General features: G+C 32.0%; 1 protein-coding gene across 1 annotated transcript in view; it reads left to right on the top strand.

Annotated features, from left to right (window-relative positions):
* Nucleotides 1–13,779, top strand: part of LOC114331183 (uncharacterized) — a 28,063-nt gene extending 14,284 nt beyond the window's left edge. Inside the window, exon 4 of the mRNA XM_028280678.2 lies at nt 13,553–13,779. Coding sequence (XP_028136479.2) covers nt 13,553–13,705 — 153 coding nt within the window. The 3' untranslated portion in view covers nt 13,706–13,779. The remainder of the gene's footprint in view (nt 1–13,552) is intronic.
* The last annotated feature ends 12,500 nt before the right edge of the window (nt 13,780–26,279 follow it).

Below are 26,279 nucleotides of genomic sequence, written 5' to 3'. Positions count from 1 at the left end.
CGGAAAATGCTTAAATTCCCTTGTTTTTTCCAATAAAGAAACTTGACACTTTTACAGACTGTAGCCAATTATATGAACTATACATAATTTCACTTTTTACGTTAATTTTTTAGGTTATGCTTCGAAATAAACAATAAAGTTCCAAATAAATTTTTTGCCGATTCCGACTGCTTTCCATTTAGTACATCTTATTATGTTTTATACATGTTTTATTAAACATGACGATATATTTTAATGTTTAAAATGTGTAAGACTAAAAAGTAAAAAATAAAAAAATATGAAAAAAAAATTTAAGAAACGCTTTTCTTTAGTTACGAGTGACTGAAATTAAAAATATTATAAAAAAATCAAATAGAAAGCAAAAAATAAAAAAAAATTAAAAAATCTAACACATTCGTTAAAGAAAAGCGTGGGGCAAAAACCGTTTATTCGATGAAGACGCGCCACGCTTTTCTTTAACGAATGTGTTAGATTTTTTCAAATTTTTTTTATTTTTTACTTTTTATTTGATTTTTTTTATAATATTTTAAATTTTAGTCACTCGTAATAGTCTAGGCGCCAGAGGGGTCACCGTGTCATATTCAATTCTGATGGACAAACTCAACGGTTTCTTATGGACAAAAAATTGTTATAAACAATTTAATTGTTTATAAATTGTTTATAAGGCTCTGGCTCATAAACTAAAAGAGATAAAGAAAAATGTTTTGAATAAAATTTGTTCCTTAACAAAAAACGAAGAAAAAACCGTTTACTAAACTTAAATCTAACAATCAGAACTCAAGATGTTGTAAAATTAGTGCACAATGCAAATTGCAAATTGCAAAATAAGTATTTTTCGAAGCTTTATCGATCGTAACTCGGCTTCTACGCATGCAAATGAGTCTTAGAAGGTGTCGTTTTAACGCTTAATTAACAGGCTTCCAAACAAAGTTTGTTAAATTACTTGATCTTCATTTGTTTTAAAGTTATACCCGTTTGAAGTTACAATTTTCTTAAAAATATTGTACATTCATTTGTTTATAAGGGTTTCAAGCAAATTTGAGCTATAAACATTTATACTTTAATGAACAATAATGATAGAAAAACTCAAAAGGAACAATTTGATGTTATGAAAATGTTCATAAGTTTATTTTTGGCCAAGATGTCGATATTTTAATGGCGCGCGCTATGAGGCGCAAGATCGGCTCACCGCGTAAAGATTCACGCGCTAACTTCTAGATGCAAATTATAATTTCTATGTATACATACGTTATCTTCATTTTTCATTTTTGAAGATCCTAATACAATTTTATCATATAATTGTTATATGTAATTAAATCATCATACTGTACCTCGTATCACCTTTCATTCTATTTATTTTGTCTTCTATTTTTTGCACCAAATGAGAAAAAAACATTAAAAACTAATATTTTAGAAGTATAACTTAAAAGTAAGTTGATACTATTAATTAATACTATTTTTATAAACATTTTTTTTTTCATGCATCTGCAAATCTGCATATACAGGGAATATCAGCTTTTTTACATCTGCATGTTCTTAGCGAAATTTTAACAGTTACATGGTGGTACAAGTCTGTTCTTGTAGGCAGTAAAACTAAAACTTTTTGAGGCTTCAGAGTCTAATTATCTATATGATATCCATATAAAGTGGATCTAGTTCTTTTGCAGCATCATCAAGGCCCGTCAATTGTGTGTATGCCGCCACATCATAAATGCTCGTTTTATATGCAATGATGATGCTGCAAAAGAACTCGATCCATTTTTATATTGATATCACATATTGGCTCATTTGCTTGCGTAGAAGCCGAGTTACGATCGATAAAGCGTCGAAGAATACATACTTACTTGACTGTGAGCCAATCTTGCGCCTCATAGCGCGCCATTAAAATATCGACATCTTAGCCAAAAATAAACTTACGAACATTTTCGTAAGCTCAAATTGTTCCTTTTGAGTTGTTTTATCATTATTGTTAATTAAAGTATAAATGTTTATAGCTCAAGTTTGCTTGAAACTTGAGAAAATTATAATTTAAAACGGGTATAACTTTAAAACAAATGAAGATAAAATAATTTAACAAACTTTGTTTGGAAGCCTCTTAATAAAGCTTTAAAAGAACATCTTATAAGGCTCATTTGCATGCGTAGAAGCCGAGTTACGATCGATAAAGCTTCGAAAAATACTTATTTTGCAATTTGTAATTTGCATTGTGCACTAATTTTACAATATCTTGAGTTCTGATTGTCGGATTTAAGTTTAGTAAACGGTTATTTCTTCGTTTTTTATTAAGGAATAAATTTTATTTGAAACATTTTTTTTTATTTCTTTTAGTTTATGAGCCAGAGCATTATAAACAATTTATAAACAATTAATTGTTTATAACAATTTTTTGACCACTCGCATCGAAATCCCCCCTCGAAATTCGTAATCAGCAGCCAAAAATCCATAAGAAACCGTTGAGTTTGTCCATCAGAATTGAAAATGACACGGTGACCTCTATTTGGCGCCTAGACTATAACTAAAGAAAAGCGTTTCTAATTTTTTTTTTTTTTCATAAACTTTTGAGGATTGTTGGCACTTGATGTAAATTTATTTCTTTATTTTATTTATTAAACATCAAAAATTTTATATTTTTATGGAATCAAAAAAATATGGTAAAAAAGGAAAGGGAGGCCAAGGAAAAGATGGATCAATCAGATTATAGAAATTAGAGAGGAAAAAGGAAAAAAAACATCAACAAATTAAAGAGTTAGCAAAGGACCACAAGAAATGGAAGATATGGATAGAGGATGAATAAAACACCGACGCTCCTGAGAGGCATAAGGAGTTTCGAGAAAGAAAAAGAAGAAATTTTTAAATACGCCGTGTGACTTCTCGTAACGGAGTATTAATTATCCTAGCAGCATAACCGCAAGTCCAGTGGCGTAGCTAGATCCACAGGGGCCCCAGATCAAAGTTTGTCGCGGGGCCCTTTTCCACCACTGATATGGCATAGTGCTAAAAAAATTTTCAACAAAAGAAGCAAAAACGCTTGTATAGAATAGAATAGAAATATGCTTTACTGTCACTGAAAGTTTTTCAATTTTATGGACAAAGCTAGAAAGATTAGGAAAAAACAATAAATAATACAGTTACTGAAATTTCAAAAATCGTCAATATGATTACGAAATAAAAGATAATGAAATAAAACAAAGCAATACAGGGTGTTTCATTAATAATTAGAAATATTTTAACTGTAGATCACTGGGCTCAAAATATTAAGGATTAACCCAAATCACCTACTCCAAAAATGTAAATGTCTGACTTCTAAGGGAGCTGGAGTTCTTTAAAGATGGTGACTTTCAATCAGTTTTTTTAAATAGGTACCTCTAGAACACTTCTCTTTAGGAAAACGAAAACTGGTACGTCTATTTATCTTCCAGAGATAAATCGATTTCATAAATTGTGAATTTCTAGTACCGGTCATATGCGTCCTTTTTGGGTAGGTCAACGGTTATTTTATCGCATAACTTGTTTTGTCTTTGACTTTTAAGCATTTTTGACGCTGGATTATTAAATCGTGAGGTATTCTAGTACTAAAAGTTAGTCTTACTTTTAGTCGGTAGGATACACCGTCTTCTAGAAAAATCGATTTGAAAATGTTTCGTTTTTTGAATTTGAACAAAATTTGAAAAAGTTTAAAAAAAAACGGTGTATTTTACCGACCTAAAGCAAGAGTAACTTTTAGTACTAGAATACCTCCTAATTTAATAATCTAGTGTCAAAATGCTTCAAAATTAAATACACAAAAAATAATGCGATAAGATATCAGTTGACCTACCCAAAATGGACGCATATGACCGGTACACTAAAAATTCGCAATTGATGAAATCGATTCATCTCTGAAATAAACGTACCAGTTTTCGTTTTTTGTTTTTGGGTTAAATCTTAATATTTTGAGCCCAGGAATCTACAGTCAAATTATTTCCAATTCTTAGTGAAACGCTCTGTATATTACAAAATTTAAATAAATTGCAAATTGCATAATACAACCTTAGAAACTAATAAGTTCTGAGTATAAAACCCAAATATAGACAATAATAATAATCCTGATAAACTCTAATAAACCAAAGTTGAAAAATAAATTTGAATTGTTGAGACTCGTTTTAAAACAGATTCAGTTTTTTCAAGCCAAGGGTAAATGGACATAGAAAATGAACTTAAACAAAAAGCTCTGTACTTTAACGGCGAGCGACCAGCAAATTCTTAGATATACCTAAATACAATTTATAAATAAAGAACAAATCACACGAAAATATACGCAAACAATACACAGTGTTTCAAATATTCAAAGGTAAAGCGATTACATATATTGTAATTTGGCATTATACATCATTATACAATGTCTCACACACAACCAACGGTGAATAGACAATAAAAAGAAGCTTGAAAACAAAAAGCTCTGTAGTTATAGAAAGACAAGGGCGAGAGGCAGAAAATAGATAGGTACCTGTACTAAAATATAGTTTATATAGATAAAGTATCCATTTCAAACAATATACACTGTTCAAAGCGTTTTAATAGTGAAATAATTATTGTAGAATATTTTGTTCAATTTTTTAATGGAATTTTGTGTCGACATGCCGGGCTGGGGCCCCTGAATGTCGGGGGCCCCGTATAATTGATACGGCTGATACGGCGGTAGCTACGCCTCTGCGCAAGTCGCTTTCGTTGCTGCTTCAAAAATTTCGTCTGAATTTTCATTTTCTTTGTCGGACAATTCAAAATATGAATCCATATTTTTTTTAAATTTGCGAACTCACAAAACAAGATTGACAACCAACAAATTAAAAATCAACTGGTACTTGTCACTTCATAATAAATTGCAACGTTGTTGTCTAGTAACGGAATCAAGGCAGTATGCGTTATGAAATAGTGATGCAAAATAATACAGGGTGTTTCATTGGGAAAGTAACATACGTCAACTGTAGAAAGATGGCACTTAGGCGGTCTCAAAAATACCATACTTAATGGGTCTTACTCCATTAATAACAAAGATACTGGGTGTTTTACCTATTTTGCCATTTTTATAATTGGTTCATAACTTTTTAACCACACTGTATATTTATTTTATATTTGGCACGCAAATATCATTTAAGGTGTACAATAAACTAATTTATTTACAATTGTAGAAAATGCAGGTCCGGAATAAAAAATATTTGAAAAATATTCCGACCCAAAAAAACACCCTGTACATTAAATTTTTTTAAAATCGATTTTCCAGTTGAAAAGAGAATGAAAAACCAAATTTAGTGGTATACTTTGAGTTTTAGGCAAAATGATTTTTCTGGTCAAATTTTGAGTTTGAATTCTGAAATTATGTGAATTGTGAGAGCTCTAAGTAAAAAAAATTGAAATACAGCTTACAACTTGTCAACCGCACTGTATATTGATTTTATATTTAACACGCGAATATTCTTTTAGGTACCCAATCAATTAATTTACTTACAATTATTAAAAATCCAGGTCCGTATTAAAAAATATCGTATAAATGTTCCGACCCAAAAAAATAACCTGTATATTAAATTTTTTTAAATGGATTTTGCATTTGAAAATAGGAAGAAAAACTAAATTTAGTGGTACACTTTGAATTTTTCGGCAAAATGATTTTTCTGATAAAATTTTGAATTTGAATTCTGAAATTATGTCAATTGCGAGAGCTCTAAGCAGAAAAAATTAAAATGCGACTTAATTATTTAATCTAAATTGGTAAAATGTTAACATTTCAGTGTTTTTTAATTATGTGTGACAAATAGTTTATGGCGAATATTCATCTTTAAATAATGAATAAATAATAAAGGGTCAATAAAGAATACATCAATTTAATCAACAAAGTATCTAAAAATTATAACAAACAGCGAAAATTTGCATAACTATTCAAAACTAAAGCACTTATTCAAAATCACCACCATAAACAATTTTTGGTAAGTGTGCAATTGTTAATATTTTACCAATTTAGATTAAATAACGGTATTAATTAAAATTAAGTCATATTTTAATTTATTTTACTTGGAGCTTCGCAATGCACATAATTTCAGAATTCAAATTAAAATTTTACCAGAAAAATCATTTTGCCGAAAATTCAAAGTATACCACTAAATTTAGTTTTTCATATTCTTTTCAAATGGAAAATCCATTAAAAAAAATTTAATATACAGGGTATTTTTTGGGTCGGAACATTTATACAATATTTTTTAATCCGGACCTGGATTTTTTATAATTGTAAATAAATTAATTGATTGGACACCTAACAGAATATTCGCGTGTTAAATATAAAATCAATATGCAGTGCGGTTGACAAGTTGTAAGCTGTATTTCAGTTTTTTTCTACTTAGAGCTCTCGCAATTCACATAATTTTAGAATTAAAATTCAAAAGGACATCGCACACATCTTATGGAAAATATAATGTCACTCATATTCAATAAAATTTATACGAATAGATTAGTTTTAAATTAACGGTCAAATCTTATCATTGCGCCAACTCTTAATTATGATTAATTACGGCGCAAATTGCAATTATTTATCGAAATCACATTTTTTGAGTCAGTAAAAGTGTCAGTTACCATCATTATTGCTCTGGGTTCTATTCAAAAGAGCTTAAACCCCCGCTGGGCCTAAGCGAATTAGTGAAACTAATCCTCTGATTTATGGAGTACCGACAATTTGGGTGTTTTAAAATATTTTTTCTCTCTAACTTATATACGTATCCATTTGATTTCAGATTTATTTATATCAATTTCTCCTCTTATTATTGAAAATATAGAGTTGGCGCAATGATAAGATTTGACCGTTGATTTAAAACGAATCTATTCGTATAAATTTTATTGAATTTGAGTGACATTATATTTTCCATAAGATGTGTGCGATGTCCTTTGACCAGAAAAATCATTTTGCCGAAAATTCAAAGTAAACCACTAAATTTAGTTTTTCATCCTCTTTTCAACTGAAAAATCTATTTTAAAAAATTTAATGTACAGGGTGTGGTTTTTGGGTCGGAATATTTTTCCAATATTTTTTAATCCGGACCTGGATTTTTTAAAATTGTAAATAAATTAGTTTATTGTACACCTTAAATGATATTTGCGTGCCAAATATAAAATAAATATATAGTGTGGTTAAAAAGTTATGAAACAATTAATAAATATCAAAATAGATAAAACAACCAGTATCTTTGTTATTAATGGAGTAAGACCCATTAAATAAGGTATTTTTGGGACCGCCTAAGTGTCCTCTTTCTACAGTTAACGTATGTAACTTTCCCAATGAAACACTCTGTATATAGGGACCGGAAGAAACTTTTGCCGGTCCCTAACGTTCACTTTCCGGTCTTGACCGGCAAAGCGGTATTTTCTGTACAAAAATTATCCCGAAAGTGTACATTTTCTGGTCGGTCAAAAAATATTTCAAACACGAAATGCAACGAAACAAAAGAATGCATAAAACGAAAAATAAAATTATAAAACCAATAACTACGCAGAGCTTCACAATACACTCAAGAAAACGTTTTTCAATATATTATGTACTTGTTACCTAATGTCTGTCCCACCTTGACTTTACAGTACACGAACATACGTCAATACAATCCTTATGCGAGTTTTTAGCGCGGCGATGCCGATTTTCTTCAAAAGAATTTTCAATCGGACATTACCAAGGTCCTAAAAATGTAGGTCCCTAGAATATTAAATTAAAACTAACCCGTTACAGTCAAGTGAAACAATATTTTTCATTGTTTTTTTTTGTGAGTGATAGTTATTTTCGAAAAGTAATCAGCAGTTTTATAATCGATATGCGTAATAACTTTTTTTTTTAAGAATGTTAGAATATTCAAGATTAAAAGTGGATGTTGTTCTATGGTTGCTAATTTATGTATTGACAGTATACACAGTTCTGAAGTAATGTCAAGAAAAATATAAAATAGATTGCCAGTCAAGTTTAAGTAAAGTTTTATATTGTCCTACCAGGTCCTACAGTTGAGAATAAATAAAGTATAATTGTTGATGGTCAGTTCACCCAAATTTAATTAGAACAAATAATATTAAATAAGATTAAAATTATTACTGATAACATTGTATTGAGTAACTCATTGCTTATTTGGAAAATTTGGATCCTAATTGCAGTTTATTGTTATTCTTAATTACTGATTTATGAAATTGAAATTAATGTCATTTTAATGTGTTTACACCCTACGAGAGTGGCAGTGAAAGTGAGGAAGACGGGATTATAGAAAGAAGCTAAAATATATAATAGTTTAAATGTATTTTAATTATTTCTGTAGGTACCTACGTATTTATTAGGGTTTAACATATTTATGCGCTTGAATACATTATTAATAAATGTTTTATACAAATTTATTTTTATTTTGTTCACATAAAGGTATTTTTCGAAAAAAAAATGTTTTAGAACCCCTGACAACCACAAAATGTCAATAATATTAAAATTTATTAATCGTTATCTTATCGAAAAAAGTATGTTTGCTTAAAACCTGTTTCTGATAAAATTTGGCATCACTGTTGGTCATAAGAACCTGTACTGTAAAGTCAAGGTGGGACGCACGTTAGGGTAAGAACAGAACAAGTGGGTCTCGGTGGAGGTGTAGGTCGCGGTGGATGCTACTAAATAAGTCGCGGTCGATGTCGATAGCACATAGCAATGAGGTCACCTGCGCTATCAGTCGACCTAGAACCACTATCAAATGAAGTAGTTTAATGAAATTTGAATAACAAAAAGACTGCTTTTGCGATGTTCTATCAGTCAAGTGATGATAGTGATGAAATGTCAGCTGTAAATAATCAGATCCTCCTTCATATTTGAAAAATTTACTGAATTTAATTACTTTAGAAATTCAAAAATAAACTGAATACAAAAAAGGGATTATATAAAAAGTATCAACTCAGATAGCGCAGAATGACAACTTGGTTTCGAACTTGTAGGCCGCGCAGTAGACATCCATGTAAAACAATCTGATTTGATTTTCAAAAGCATCGATGTAAACCTCCTGGATGGCATCGCGCTAAACCTCCACCGCGACTTACCTGATCTGTTCGCTTCCATTCACTACAATGTGTTTGTTTTACATTGATATCGACATCGACCGCGACCTCCACCTCCACTTCCACCGCGACCCACTTGTTCTGTTCTTACCCTTAGACGGACTTTTAATACTAGATAAAGAAGCAAAGAAAACAGTGCTAGTAATAAACCAAAGCAAAACAAAATACCTCAAGCGCTCCAGAGAGAATACGAACATCGAGAAAGAAATTAAACTTGCTGCATATACATTTGAAATAGTACACCGTTTCAAATACTTGGTAGTGATGATGAATGGCAGAAACGATAGAACGGATGAAATAAATGAACGCATCCTACTGGGTAATAAAATCTACTGGAACTTCCAAAAATTCTTACAAGACTGCAATCAGGCCAGTGATCACCTACGGTGCAGAGACGATGTGCCTAACACAAAAAAAAATGAAATGAGGTTAGAAATCTTAGAGAGAAAGATAATTCGACGAATAATGGGACCGGTGAGGATAAGTGTAGGCGAATTTAGTAGATTAAACAATGAAGAAATTAAAAAAGTCATCCAGGGTAAAGACATAATCAAGTTCGTGAAGGTGAAAAGGCTCAGGTGGCTGGGACACACAGAAAGAGCTAACCCAGACTCTACTTTAAAGCGAATAACTGGCTGGAGACCAACAAAAAACAGACCAAAGGGAAGACCCAAAACAAGATGGAGAGATCAAGTCTTAGGAGACATAAAGAAGCTGAGAATCTACAATTGGAAGGAGCGTTGTAAGGACCGGAAAGAATGGAGGAAAATTGTAGACAGGGCCAAGTCACACACGCTACTATAATAATAAAAGACAACAGCGGACTGATTCTCCGCAACAAATGAATCAGAGAGCCCAAAAGGACGGCAAACACTCCGCCAGGAGTGAATAAGCCATGATGATGATGATGATGAAGTTACCTTAGGTGAACTGTGTAAACAATGGTCGCATTCAGCAGACGAAAAAGTGAGGGAGCAATTCCCAACGAAGTTCGGTGATGGGTGTTTTTCGACTTGTGAACGCTCCGCTCCCTAAATTCGTTAGAGTCTATCACTTTTTGTTATATGTGAGGTTATATACTTGCCTCTGCACAACAAATTGTTTTTTTTACTTCATAGTCAGGGTCAAAAACCATGGATTGTTTACCGTCTGCGTGATTTTTCAATGGATAATTAGTACACCGTGGTGGTGGTGAAAACTTAAAGACGCTGAAATCAGGACACCTCTTCTATAGCATTGGCTCCGAAACCGAATCAGTTGGAGGGGTCGGTTTCTTCATCCATAAAAACATAAGAAAAACGTAGTTGATATAAAAAGTGTGTCTACAAGAGTTGCCTATGTAACCCTAAAGCTCAACAACAGGTATAAACTGAAAATTATCCAGGTATACGCTCCAACAACACAACATCCAGACGAAGAAGTTGAAGACTTTTATGATGATATATCTGTAGCTCTAAAAGACACACCCACCCACTTTACAATCCTGTGTGGGGATTTTAATGCAAAATTAGGCCTTAAAGAAGACGAAGCAGAGACATCACTAGGAAATTTTGGAACTCTAGGTAGAAATGAGCGGGGAGAAACACTTTTAGGCTTTTTGCTACAGAATAACTTGTTCCAAATGAACAGTTTTTTCATTAAAAAACTACATAGAAGGTGGACGTGGGAAAGTCCTGATGGTAAAACAAGAAATGAAATAGATTACATTATCAGCGACAAAAAACAGATTATCACAGACGTGAGCGTCCTAAATAAATTTACTACAGGAAGTGACCATCGAATGGTAAGAGCCACAATAAAAATAGACCTCAAAAAAGAACGAAATCGTTTGATAAAAAAGAAAACCTTGCAAGCCTGGACTCCCCCATTAAATATTGATAAATACCAACACCATATAAACGCTGCTTTGGAAAGAAATACAACTTCAGATGAAAGTATAAATAACTTAAATGAAAACATAATTAGAGCCATTGAAGAAAGTCAACGAAAAAACTGCCCAAAAAAGAAGAGAGATGAAAAAATAAGCCCAGAAACTAGAGAACTAATCAAAACGCGAAGTAAAATGAGAGGAAGCGAAAATACTGAAAAAAGTGCGCTAAGAGACATCAACAAGAAAGTGTCAAAGGAAATCAGAAAAGATCTAAGGAAGTATAAAACTCAAAGCATCCAGAAAACCATAGAAGAAAATAAAAGTTTGAAAGTTTTACGAAGGAAATTGACCAACGGAAAATGCGAAATACATAAATTAAAAAATAAAAACAGCGAAATAACATCAAACAGAGAAGATTTACTAAATATCGTAGAAGAATTTTATTTGGAACTATATAGGAGCCAAAGGCTGAATCAAAATAATCTGAGGGAAGCGGTTTCAAAGAAAATAATAAACCAAGGCTCCGAAATACTACCAGAGATAACCACTAGCGAAATCCATCAAGCACTGAGAAAAATGAAAAATGGAAAAGCACCAGGTGAAGATGGAGTCGTAATAGAGGCCATTAAAAACGGAGGCCACATTCTTATAGGTAAAATAAAAAATCTCTTCAACTTATGCCTTCATCAAAAGTCGATACCTGAAAAATGGAAAAACGCAGTAACAATACTTTTGCATAAGAAGGGAGATAAGACAGACTTAGAACATTATAGACCCATTAGCCTGCTAACCACTTATACAAACTCTTTACAAAAGTAGTGACATCAAGAGTAGAAAAGAAGCTAGATTTTTACCAGCCAAAAGAACAAGCTGGATTTCGATCAAACTTTGGGACAAACGACCATCTGCAGGCAGTCAAGTTACTAATTGAGAAGTCAATAGAATATAATAAACCCCTTGTCCTAGCATTCGTGGATTTTCATAAAGCCTTTGACACGATAGAGCTGGATAGCATTTTAGAAGCTCTAAATGAATGCCGCATTGACTACCGTTACAGTACACTCATCTATAATATTTATAAAGAGGCAACAATGAGTGTTAAGTTACATGATAAAACCAAACAAATAAGCATACAACGCGGCGTAAGACAAGGCGACACACTCTCGCCAAAACTATTCATAACTGTTCTGGAATATGCCTTTAAGATGCTCAACTGGGACAATAAAGGGATCAAAATAGATGGAGAAAAGTTAAATCATCTTCGTTTTGCAGATGACATAGTCCTTATAACTGATGACCTAGGAGAAGTAAAGAAAATGCTAAATGAGTTAGACGCTATCTGCTGGAAAATAGGCCTGAAAATGAACTTTTCTAAAACTAAATTTATGACTAATCTGATTCCTAGCGGGCAGCTGATTATACGCGAACAAGAAGTAGAACTAGTGGAAAAGTACATTTACTTGGGTCATGAAATTAGAATTGGCAGAGATAACCAAACATGCGAAATAAAAAGAAGATTAACTCTTGCTTGGGCAGCCTACGGAGCTCTGAGAGACATATTTAGGAGCAGTATACCGATCGGTTTAAAAAGACAAGTGTTTGACCAATGTGTGCTACCGGTAATGACATATGGAGCAGAGACACTGACTCTAACCAAGGCAACAGCGTCGAAAATGCGGGTTGCTCAAAGGCGCATGGAAAGATCCATGCTGGGCGTAACTCTACGGGATAAAATAAGAAATGAAGATCTCAGACAAACAACCGGTATCGCAGATGTTGTAGAACGTATCACCAGGCTCAAATGGAACTGGGCAGGACACGTCGCCAGGCTGAAAGATTCAATAAATAGAAAAAGACTGTTTGACTTGTACACACTTCTATATAAATCTAAACGGGAACTGGTGTATGTTTTCAAAAGACTGATAGTGTGTAAATAAATAAATTTATTTACACACTATCAGTCTTTTGAAAACATACACCAGTTCCCGTTTAGATTTGAAAGATTCAAGATGGGCACGAAAGCTGATGGAGTGGAGACCAAGAGAAGATAAACGAAGTAGAGGAAGGCCGCCTACACGATGGACAGATGATATCAGGCGGATTAGTAAAAACTGGCAAAAATCAACACAAAACCGTGAAGTGTGGAAACAATTGGGGGAGACCTATGTCCAGCAGTGGACGTGAATTGGTTGGATGATGATGATGAATTAGTACAGGCAAACAGATTTAACCGCAAACTTAAGGTCACTTGCATCGCATAAACAAACGTCTGTCGTGTCTTCTCCTCACGGTTGCGGATAAATTGGTTTTACTGTACTATCTTTCAACAAGTCTATTGGTAAATTCGCAAAAGTGGCATACGTTGGACTGATGTAGCGGAATTAAAATGAGCTCACTGTCATGAAAACCGTTCCGTAACACGTTCTGCGGAACCGCTCCGTCACTTTTTCCTCTCCTGAATGCGACAAGTGTTTTGTTTATTTTATTTAATGTAAATTAACCACAATTTTTAATTATAAGTAAGTTTCTTTTAACGTTTCGATAAAAAAACAATTAGGGATATATAATCTATTCTCAAATACATCTTATTTTCAGGTAGCCGCTGAAGCTGCACAAAAAGTTGTACGGTGGTTTGTCCACAACAACGCACCACTGGTGGATCTCTTGGATAAGATCGTACTTGCTTTTTCATCTGTAGCAAGAGTAACAATTGAGAGTATTTTAGAGATTATCATAGGGCCTCTATGAGGAGCTTAAGACATGCTATATATGTTTGTTGATAAAAATAATTATATATCTTGCTAATAAATTGCTGAAACAATGTTGTTTGTTTTATTGTATAGGGTGTATCATTAAGAATGTCCGATCTCTGAGTTGTAGATTCTAGACTTTAAAATATTAAGATTTACCCCAAATCACTTAAATAAAATATGGCTCTTTACTGCGTTACAGGGTGTAATTAACAATTTAAAAACTATTTTTACCCAGTACTTTAAAACTATTTGACGTATCCTTATCATACTTAGCAGAAAGTGTGGCTACTATACACCCTATTAAATTGTGATAAATAAACGTTTCTAGCTACTATCAGAGGCCTACGACAGGGAATAGTGAATTCCCAAATTCTACACCACTGGGAGAATTATTATTTTAGCACAATTTTTCGCTTCTCTAATACTTTCTATGTAAATAGTATATTCTTCATTAGTAACGCTAAAGTCATTAGCTTTCGAGATATTTGAAGTTAAACATGAAACGGCACAGTTATTTTGATTAATGTATTGAGACGCTTCTTATTCAGCAACCCCAAAGTTCGCCTATACTAAATTTACAATCAAGATGCAGTAGAAATAAACAAACCAAGACACGTTAGCACTCCCGAAACATAATTTACAATGTATTACATTATGATGTAATACATTGTAAATTATGTTTCGGGAGTGCTCCTAGAAGCATTTAACGTGTCTTGGTTTGTTTATTTCTTCTGCATCTTGATTGTAAATTTAGTATAGTCATCTGTTTGCATCAATTTATTGCCGAAAATCCTCGAAACACCAGATGACGTGCTATAGCAGTAAACCTAGGCATCAGGTGCTCCGATGGTCGGTTCTGATGGCGTATTCATCTTCAGCGACCCCCCGAGTAAGAAAATCTGGCCCTTAGTACCTTATTTTGATACGTTTACGCACTTTTGGATGTATTTTGTGCACTTTAAAATGCAACTATGCATTTTCACCCATTTTTCTATTTTCGTCTTTTTTCCTGACATCACATTAAATACTACGCAAAAAGTTTCTAGGTTCGGTATTTAAAAAATTATTTCTTCCTAAATGTTCTAAGTTAAATAAGCAGAAATGTTCGACACCTTAAGAAGAAGAAGTAGTTTTCAATATCAAAATCGGTCAGAAAATATGAAAGAGACAATAGTGTAAAGAAATTTTTTTGAGTTGCATTAAAATATTGCGTTAAGTATAGTCTATAAATCATATTTCTACCAATAGAGGTCCCAATAAGTTACCCGTTACTAAGAGGTTCATATCATTATATAATGTGAGTGTGGAGGAACGCACCAAACTATAAAACTGTATAATATAGGAAAAATAATTAAAAATAACTCATATGTTATTCGATTTTTATTTATTTTCGAGTTACAGTGATTATTTCATTCATAGGAGGTTCTGACCAATAGAAAGCTACATAAATCTAAATTAAATCAATTATTTTTTAATGATTTTAATTTCCAATCGTTTAGTAAGATATTTGGTCACGTGTTTAATTCTGTCCAATTAGATTAAAATTATACTGAGAATTATCAACTGTAGAAAATTACCGATAGAATTTTTTTAAGTAGATTGTTTCTGTTTAATGGCAACCAGTTTCCTAGTTTTGGCAACTGTCACATTTAAGAAAATATCCATAATATACGTATTAAAAAATAATCTTACGAATATCACACGACAGTAAGAATAAATGAGAAAATAATGCTTAATTTTTACTCAAATTTGTTGTCATTGGGCAATAGCCACTCGAGCCCTGCGGGCTCTCGTGTCTATTGCCAGACAACAAATTTTCAAAAAACTCTCGCATTATTTTCAATTTATTCTCACTCTCTTGTGATATTATACCCCATAATTCTTGATAATTTCCCGTCGTCAATTATATTAGGTCAGATGCCCTTCGTTGCTACGAAAAAATACATTCAGTGACATTAGTGACAATTAATGTCTTAAAAATTATGTGATATAATTATGTGAAAATAAAAAGTGATGACTTTCAACCGTCAAATTAATATTTATAACAACTGTGTGTTTAATTGTACTACATAAATAAATTACAATAAAGTTTTGTCGGGGGTGAAAAATGTTTTGGTTAAAATAGCCACGGCTAGAGTCATATTACTTGGTCATATTACCAGTATGCACGCCAACGGTGAATATAAATTTTTTAATTGTATGCCAAAAACGCGCAATAACTACCTCTTGAAACCTACCAAATTTCATTTGCATATCTCAACCGGTTTTAGAGCAATAAATAAATCGTCAGTTTGTAAGAAAAATTCAACATCCCATATCTCGGAAACGAAGCATTTGCGGACATATGTTTATAATTCAAATGGTCATTATTTTTCATGCAGAATTACCCCTTAAAGTTTGTCGCACTTATTTAAAAACACCCTGTATTGATGAAGAACGTTGCTAGTTGTTAAAGTACCTAACTTTTTTAATATCCAACATAAGCGAATCAAAAAGCAAAATGTTAAGAAAGCCTACGGCTGCAGTTGAGTTTTAATTTCAATATTTTATATGCGCCAGAATATTCCACAGGGTGTTCCGAACTTTGAGGAAAAAATACACTATAATTGTTACACCCGGTATACAATGACACCTACCTGTTTAGCAACAATGTTATTACAATGGTATTCTTAAAGTATAAAGCTATAACATACTAAAAACGCTGGACGGAAGGGCCGCCCGAGAACTTTATCGTACCGATCTATTATCGTTATGGTACTAGATACTGGCATTCTATAAAAATAACAAAGTTACTCGTTATTTTGATATTTTAAAAACACCTTCTCTACTTGAAAGTATTTTATGGTTCTACGCATCATTAATTCCTGCATTTGAGAAAATGTTCGATGCCATATTTCGGGGACACACTATAGATGTATAGATTATTGCATAAATCAATAGAATATTATAGTCATACTTTCATTTCAAATTAGTTCATTTTTCTGAGAAATTAATAGTTTACAATATTTGTATTTCATTCTATTTCGATTACGCCAGTCAATGCGCGAGATTAAGAACAAGATATTATCTCCGAATTCTATCCTACTGCATGGATTTTAATGAAATTTTGGGAGTAGCCCAATCTCCTAATTCAAAGTCTATCCTATATATACTATGGCGCTTTTATCATGGGGGAGGTTTAAAATTTAAAAAATTCATTCTATAATTTGATCACATTTTTTACAAAAACCATTCATTTTAAACCCGTTCAACTTTTCGAAAGTAGAAATAACACTATATTAAAAGGTATTGCAAAAGAAAAACAATGCATTTAAATTATGGTGGATGGGGGGTTAAATGTATATACTTTTCATTGTTCCTTAAAGTACATTAGTCATATATTTTTTTTGCACCATATCTCGCTTAGTTTGTATGTAACCGACATTTAACGGTGTTCGTTTTAAAGGCCTTTTCAAACACTACAAAAGGTGTTGGTAGCATTATACTCCCAAACCTGCCGTTCCTCTGTGATTTCAAGTTAAATACATCAATTTGAGCATGCACCAAAAAACAAACTATTTTTACTTACCGTATCTCTTTTTGTATAATAAATAGAATATTTACGAAGGGACGAATCTCTTTATTATTTATTTATCATAGTTTTTAAGGTATTCACAAAAAATCCGTCCGAACAGGTGTCATTTTTCAATGAAAATGGCCAATTTTCAATTACGCATAACTCAAAAAGTATTGAGTTCTCAAAAAAAAGTATAGACCAGTTTTTGCTTAGAAATAGGTTCTTTAGCCACTTCCGTGCTTATTTTGACCAACAAATTTTCCACCCCCTTGAAGAAGTGGGAACCGCCCCAAGATAAAAGCGCCATAGTATATAGGGTAGACTTTGTTTCTTGAGCTATTCCCTACTTACTGTGAAAATATCAAGTACATCAATGTAGTAGGATGAAATTCGGAGCCAAATACCGTCATTGACTGCCCTACAATAATGCTCTGCTATGATCGCGTGAGAGAGGACACACATAAGATTATAGCAAAATTTCTATTTACCGTAACTTTTCGAGTTTTTGAGCTACAGCAATGAATTTTATGTCATTGGAAAGGTAATTTTGCATTCTTTCAAAATATGTAAAAATATATAGGGCGTATCTAAAGAAATTAAGATTTTTTATTCATTTTTGGTTCTACCAGAAGCCATATTTTTGATGAAATCTATTATAATAATAGATAATAAAGTACCATATATGTCGGCAAAATTTAAAATTTAAGATTTTATTAAGAAGGAAGTTACGGGCAGTCGAATATTTTTTTATAAAAAATTCATAACTCCCCTCCTATGGGGAGTTAAGAAATCTGACTAATGTCATTCAATTTACTGATAGGATATCAAAACATATCAAAAAATAAAAAAAATTCCTTGGAGCCATTTTGAGAAAATCTAGTTCAAATTTATGTCAAATTTTGACCCCTTAAATATAGGCAACCCGTAACTTTTTCTGAAAAACGATAACATTCCTATTATAGCCCCATCTTTAGGCTATATAACGACTTTTTCAAATTAAACTTATCTTAAATATGTTTTTAGATTGGTAGGGAAATATGTCGAGTGGGCGGTCGGCCATGTTGGCCGCCATTTTGAATTTGGAAATGTCAAATTCCGTATTTTTATTTACCTATCGATGAGCTTACTTTGAGTTGAATTTCATTCATTTCGGTCAAAATTTGCAAAAATGGGCCCTAAATAACCCCCCTATTTCGGCCCCCCTTTGAGAGGTTTTTTTTAAAAGCTTAGTTTCTCGACAAAATTCTCTTAAACTTACTCATACCGAATTTCATCAAAATCGGTCCAGTAGTTTTTGCTGGGCGGTGGCGACATACGTACGTACGTACATACTTCCGACATGTTTTTTTTATTTGCTTTTTAGACTCAGGGGGACTCAAAACGTCGAAAAAAAGTGAAATCTGAAAAATTTTTTTTTGCACGATCCTATAACTTTATCTATTATACTATACTACGTATATAGTACGATAAAGTAAAAGTCACTAAAATTGGACAACAGGTTTAGGAAATACGAGACATCAAAAATGTCTCATTTTTAAGATGGTACGTTAATTTTGATACTTAGGGCCGGTTGTTCGAACGCTAATCAACATTGATCACTACCAAATATTTAATTACTCACAACTGTCAATGTCAACTTTGGTTGCGTTGCTGAAAACATAGTTAATTATAATTATGAGATTAGTTAGTCAATTAACATAACAATTATTAACATAATTGATTAACTAATTTCATAATTGTCATCAATAATTATGTTTTCGGCAACCCAACCAAAGTTGACATTGACAGTTGTGACAGTAATTAAGTATTTGATAGTGATCAATGATGATTAGCGTTCGAACAACCGGCCCTTAGTGTATTATGTGATATTTTTAATGTTGTTCTGAAGCTATTTCCTTGTGGCATTTTATATGATTAACTATTTATATGGGAAATAAGCCATCATAAGCTTCATGGCTTATTTCCCATATAAATAGTTAGTGATATTTTTAATTAATATCACGTATATTATAGTGTCTTAAAGTTTGGTGCGTTCCTCCCCACTCACCTGGTATATTAGGATTATTAAATTGGAAGTGGTGCCGGTCTAAACAGAAATTTTAGTCTTAAATTTAATTTCGTATATTAATATTATCAATGAGTCAGAATTATTCAACAGAAACAATTGTTCAAAATGTAAAATAATTGGGAAAGAAATTTGGCAATAAAAAAATTATTGCCGCATTAATAGGCAATTGGGTTTTTTATATGATCGATTAGTTATTGTAAAGATATAGTAATATTTACTGCTGTATTGTCAGTTAACATTACAATGGGTTATTATGTCATTAATTGATATTCTTTTTGTTATCTGGTTAAATAATAAAAATTTAATTTATAATTAAATACTTATTTGATGGGTTAATTCTAGATACCAAAAAACTGTGTGATATATCATTGTATTTAAAATTTAAAAAAACCTCTGTGCTCTGTGGTAAGAGCGAATACTTTTGGACACAAAGATCGTGAGTTCGAATCTCAACTGGGTAGAGAATTTTTCATTTATTAAAAATTAATAAATAAAAATAGTTTCTATCCTTATTATACCGGGTGTCCACTTATATTTTCCCCCATTTTAACTGCCTATAACTTCTAAACTACTCAAGATACAAATATGCGGTTTTCGCTGAAATGTTTTATTTTAGTAAAAGTTTTGTCTGAATTGATTGAATTTTTTATATCGCTTTCAAATACGAAAAAAAATGGCGGATTTTTGAAAAAAAGGTTGTTGACTTTTTTTAATGGAACACCCAGTATATTTTACTGCAAATTGAAAGAAAGATCATTCACGTATCCAGCGATATAAAGTTTTTCAAAATCGGTTGTCAACTCACTGCGTAATTAATTTTTAAAATGAGAGGTGCAACATGGACATCACATACCTAAATAACATAACTAAGCAAATTGATATTGTTATGTGATTTCCACATTGCATCTCTAATTTTAAAAATGAATTACTCAGTCATTTGACAACCGATTTTAAAAATTTTTATATCGCTGGATAAGTAAATGAACGTTTTTTCAAGTTTTTAGGTAAATGACCATTTTTTATATCGCTTTTAAATACAAAATGGCGGAATTTTGAAAAAAAACGTTGTTGACTTTTTTTTATTAAAACAGCCAGTATATTTTTTCATAACTTAAAAAAATGACTATTTACTTATCCAGCGATATATTTTTCAAAATCGGTTATCAAATAGTCGAGCAATTAATTTTTAAAATGAGAGATGCAATGTGGAAATCACATAACATAATATCAATTTGCTTATAATGTTATAGGTCTGGATCCCGCGTATGAAAAAAAAGTTGATTAATAGCAAGCTGAAAATTTGTTAATAGCTTAAGGGTGTCTAGTCGGATAAACTTTGATATATGGGAACATTGGAACAGGGGCAGTTTTAATTGTGGAAAAGTTTAAAAATTTGGAACGGTCAGACCATGAACACGGCATATTTATTTTGTCCGACAGAATAGACTTAAACTCTCCGAACAGAGATTAAACTCTCATGCAAAATTCAGACTGCTATTTATCACCTGTCATAATTCCTGTCATTTGACATATTCTACATGTTCCACTCATTAAAACGTCCATTTGGTGATAAATAGCCGTCTGATTTTTGCATGAGAGTTTAATCTCCGTTCAGAGAGTTTAAGTCTATTCTGTCGGATAAAATAAATGTGCCGTTTTCGTGGTCTGACCGTTCCAAATTTTTAACCTGTTCCACAATTAAAACTGCCCCTGTTCCAATGTTCCCATATCTCAAAGTTTATCCGACTAGACACCCTTAAGCTATTAACAAATTTTCAGCTTGCTATTAATCAACTTTTTTTCATACGCGGGATCCAGACCTATTATTTAGGTATGTGATATCCACGTTGGACCTCTCATTTTAAGAATTAATTACTCAGTGATTTGACAAACGATTTTGAAAAACTTTACATCGCTGGATAGGCGAATGACCTTTCCTTCAATTTACGAAAAGATATACTGGGTGTTCCATTAAAAAAAAGTCAACAACGTTTTTATCAAAAATCCGCCATTTTTTTTCGTATTTGAAAGCGATATAAAAAATTCAATCAATTCATCCAAAACTATTACTAGCCCAATAAATGACCAGTTTGGAGTGTAATTTCCAGGGGCAACTCAGAATTGCACGAAAATTTGGATTTGGGTTCTACTTACCCTCCACTTCAAAGTTGAATTTGTGCCGTTGGTTGCTTTTACTTGTGGGGTGACATTTACCCCTTCTCGGGGGGTGAAAAACGTGTGTTTAAAATAAGGCCGGAAATGGATAAATCGACTTATTTTAAGCACCTTTTGTTCTATAAAGTTTTTTAAGTAAGTCAATACTTTTCGAGTTATTCGCGATTTAAAATGTTGATTTTTCGACAAAAAAAAACTACGTTTTCAGACTGTTTTTCCCAAATAACTCAAAAAGTAAATATTTTATCGAAAAAAATATTTTTAGCAAAAGTGTAGCCTACAAAAAAACGAAAAAAATGGTGTACCAGTAAAGTCTACAAATTGAGTAGAAGCAAAGTTGTAGCTCATGAAAAATACGTTCTTATTCGTCTAATTCCAAATCGAATAATTCAACGCGAAATCACCGAAGAAAGAAGCGTTTTTCGGGAAAACCTTATTAACATTTTTTAAAGTATCGAGAAAAAGCTTATTCTTTGTTTTTTAAAAAAGTTTACAGCATCAAAAATAAACGAGTTACACTGAAAAAAATGTTGGACCCTTTTTTTGGTAAAAAAAAATGTGAAAACCTCCCTCTATTTAGCACCCTAAATGAAATGAATCGTTTGGCTTTACCATCTATTTTAACTGTATGTGTATTGTTTATATGATCTGTAAGTTTGATTGGTTTGAAGTGCTTATTTTTTAAAACATTTGGTTTTATAGTAAAAAAAAATTGTCTAAAAATTTTTGAAAAATTTCATTTTTTCAAAAACCCTTAAAAAGTATTAGTGATAAGAAAAATCTTAAAGAGTAAAATAATGTAAGTTTTTCTATTATAAATATGCTAGTTTCATTTTGTTTCTCCGTAAGACAAAAATTGGTTAAGATATGGCTGTTCAAAATTTGCGTACACTCGTGATTAGTGACCAATTCAAGCTTTCTCAATTATGACCCTTTCAAAAATAAACACTTTAAACCGGTGAGACTGACAAATCATACAAAATCTAGATAGGTAAGTAAATTGTTTGTAAAGCGGTAGCGATTAATTTCATTTGGGGAGCTAAACACGGCGAGATTTTCATGATTTTTTACAAAAAAAGAGGGCCAACATTATTTTGAGCATAGCTCGCTTATTTTTAATGCTAACACTTTTGTTAACAATTAAAACAAATCTTTTTATAAATACTTTAAAAAAGTTTAAACGGGTTTTTCCCGAAAAGTTCTTATTTCTTCGGTGATTTCACCTTGAAATATTCGATTTGGAATTAGACGAACAAGAACGTATTTTCATGAGCTACAACTTTGTTTTTATTTGATTGATAGACTTTACTGATACACCATTTTTTTGTGTTTTTTATAAGCTACACTTTTCCTAAGAATATTTTTTTCGATAAAATATTTACTTTTTGAGTTATTTGCGAAAAACTGTCCGAAAACGTAGATTTTTTGTCGAAAAATCAACATTTTCGATGGCAAATGACTCGAAAAGTATTGACTTAAGTAAAAAACTGTATAGAACAAAAGTTGCTTAAAATCAGTAAATTTATCCATTTCCAGTCTTATCTTGTACGTATGTTTTTCACCCCCCGAGAAGGGGTGACTGTCACCCCCCAAGTAAAAGTAACCAACGACACAATTTCAACTTTGAAGTGGAGGGTAAGTAGAACCTAAATCCAAATTTTCATGCAATTCGGAGTTGCCCCTGAAAATTACACGGTATCGCCGAATTTCCCGTTCATTTACTTATACTAAAATAAAACATTTCAGCGAAAACCGGATATTTCTATCTTAAACCTTTTAGAAGCTATAGGCAGTTAAAATGGGGAAAAATATAAGTGGACACCCGGTATAGAATCGCTACTTAACTGAGAGAGCGCAGAACTCCTGGAAAGAAAAAGAGCGATAGACTACCCCAGCTAATTGAACTACCATTCGAAAATAAAGCGTCGTTTAAACACAACGACAAGTCACAGCAACTAGTTGTGATGACAAGTTGAAACGCTGTTTAGACGCTGCGATTCAATGCGATACCACCTTCAACCCAACTCCAACTTTGATAAGTTGTGCGATGCACCGTTTACACACAATGATAAGTTGCAACAACTCGATTGACCTTGATAAGTTGTTTGGTCGAGTTGTTTGATCGAGTTGTTGCAACTTATCATTGTGTGTAAACGGTGCATCGCACAACTTATCAAAGTTGGAGTTGGGTTGAAGGTGGTATCGCATTGAATCGCAGCGTCTAAACAGCGTTTCAACTTGTCATCACAACTAGTTGCTGTGACTTGTCGTTGTGTTTAAACGACGCTTATATAACGTTTATACTTCAACCAACTAAGATAGTTATCGTTCACCTTGGTCTAGCTCAGTCTGTCCCAAAGTGTGTATTCGTCTTGTCCTAATCTTAGATATGAACTCTGAAAATTTAGAATGAAAGCAAACAAAATAGTATTTTAACCAATCATTTTTATTGTTCAATAAAGATATAATAAAAATATGACTTATGAAATGCATTAACAAATATATTCAAATTCTTGCCAAAAACTAACAATTCTTGTATTAACTATTTAGATGGGAAATAAGCCACAATTAAATTGAAAAAATAATTTAATTAACGTTTCGAAGCCCAAATCGGGTTTCGTTGTCAAAATACAAAATACTTATAGTCTAGGATAATAAGGTTTTTTCCATGACACTCGAGCAACCAGGGTACTGAAGCGTTTTTTCGACAGGTAATACATATAAGAGCAAATTGTAACTATTTCCTGCGTAGGATCTGGCGGCCATTTTTATTTATAAACAAATAAGTGTCAAAAAATGGCATTTTTCCCTTTTTTTCAAATTAAAAGGAAAACAGTGAAACATGTTTTTTTTAGTACAAATATTTTTGAGATTAGGAAAAAGCTTTAAAATGACGTATTACAAAGTTTGATATACTCATTTATTGTTAATAGAATTACAAAGAAAGGTCAGAATTGCAAAAAAAATAATTTCGCAATATCTATTGTAAAAATTAGTGTACAGCTTTGAAATTTCTGTCATATAAGGGTTCTTTGGTGCTTAATATGTGATAAAAATTTCAAAGCGATTCATTCAATTGTTTAAATTTTATTCAAATTGTTTATCTCAGAGAGCTTTTTGTTTGCAATAACATAAGTCAGAAAAAAATGACGTTAGAACCATTCTACAGTTGACAAATGAAAGAGCATGAGCTATATTTTCAATTTGGTTTAAAAAAAAACGAATAAAAAATGCATTTATTAGTAATAAATAATTATGCAAAAGTATTGTAAATCTTTCCTTATAAACTTTTTATTTTGTTATATAAGAAATTATATATATTTATTACAATTTTTTATCAATTATGATATAAATAACATTACTTGGTAGTTGTGCACTTAAAACAGGGTAAAAAAGTTAATTTTTTTGGAAAAAATTATTCAAAAAGTTTATAAGGAAAGATTTACGATATTTTGCATAATTATTTATTATTAAGAAATACATGTTTTATTCGCTTTTTTAAACCAAGTTGAAAATATAACTCATGATCTTCCATTTGACACCTGTGGAATGTTTCTAACGTCTTTTTTTTTTCTGACTTATGTTATTGCAAAAAAAGCGCTCTCTGAGATAAACAATTCGAATACAATTTAAACAATTGAATGAATCGCTTTGAAATTTTTATCACATATTAAGCACCAAAGAACCCTCAATTGACAAAAATTTTAAACCTGTACACTAATTTTTACAATAGTTATTGCGAAAATATTTTTTTTTGCAATTCCGATATTTTTCGCAATTATATTAACAATAAATAAGTATATCAAACTTTGTAATATGTCATTTTAAAGCTTTTTCCATAATCTCAAAGATATTTGTACTAAAAAAATCATAAGTTTCACTGTTTTCCATTGATTTGAGAAAAAAGGGAAAAATGCCATTTTTTTGACAGTTAATTGTTTATAAATAAAAATGGCCGCCAGATCCTACGCAGGAAATAGTTAAAATTTGTTCCTATAGGTAATACTTGTCGAAAAAACGCTTCAGTACCCTAGCTGCTGAAGTGTCACGAACAGGGTATATTTTTGTCTTATTACCCTGGCCTGTTATGCATGGCTTGTGATGTTGGTTCGATGGTAACTTCTTGATGTCGAAGGGTACAGCTGTCGACTTGTTGTATGCCAGGACAGATGTTTTTACCCTAGGCCCCTGCAGCTGGAGATGGTAGTCGTTGCAGTCTAGATGACATGGTCTTCATTGTCTCAGCCTTATAGTGGTACATCGCCGGCGATGGGCTTTATGTAGAGGCTCCCGAAGGGAGAAAGATTTGATTCCTTTCCAAAAACTAGAATATAAGACACATATCAAACATCAAGAAGTAGGGAAACCAAAGTGTGCCAAGTCTCCCATTATTTTAAGAAATAATCGATAGGGTATCAGATGACAACAATAAATTAAATAGAATTATTAATTATTAATAGCTAAACTATCTGATTACTAAAAGCACATCAATAGTTGAAAAAATGATCTATGAAATATGTGCTTTTCGACATGGAAGGTTATGTATAGGAAAAAATGACTATAAAAAAATTAGTACAGGCCTAGAATAAAAACTCACCCCAAGAGAATATCAAAGTCTGGAAGTAAATAGCTATTTTTAAAGCCTCTTTGGCTTGTATACCGAAATTAATTTTCCACCACCATTTTGAGAATTGAGAAACGAAGTGTCACTGTCATGACAGTGCAACGTAGGAGGTGGCAGGCATGTTCTGTATTAAGAAAGATATCAGA

The sequence above is a fragment of the Diabrotica virgifera genome, chromosome 5, assembly GCF_917563875.1.
Source record: "Diabrotica virgifera virgifera chromosome 5, PGI_DIABVI_V3a".
Lineage (NCBI taxonomy): Eukaryota > Metazoa > Arthropoda > Insecta > Coleoptera > Chrysomelidae > Diabrotica > Diabrotica virgifera.
This window is presented reverse-complemented; position numbering and strand designations above follow the sequence as displayed.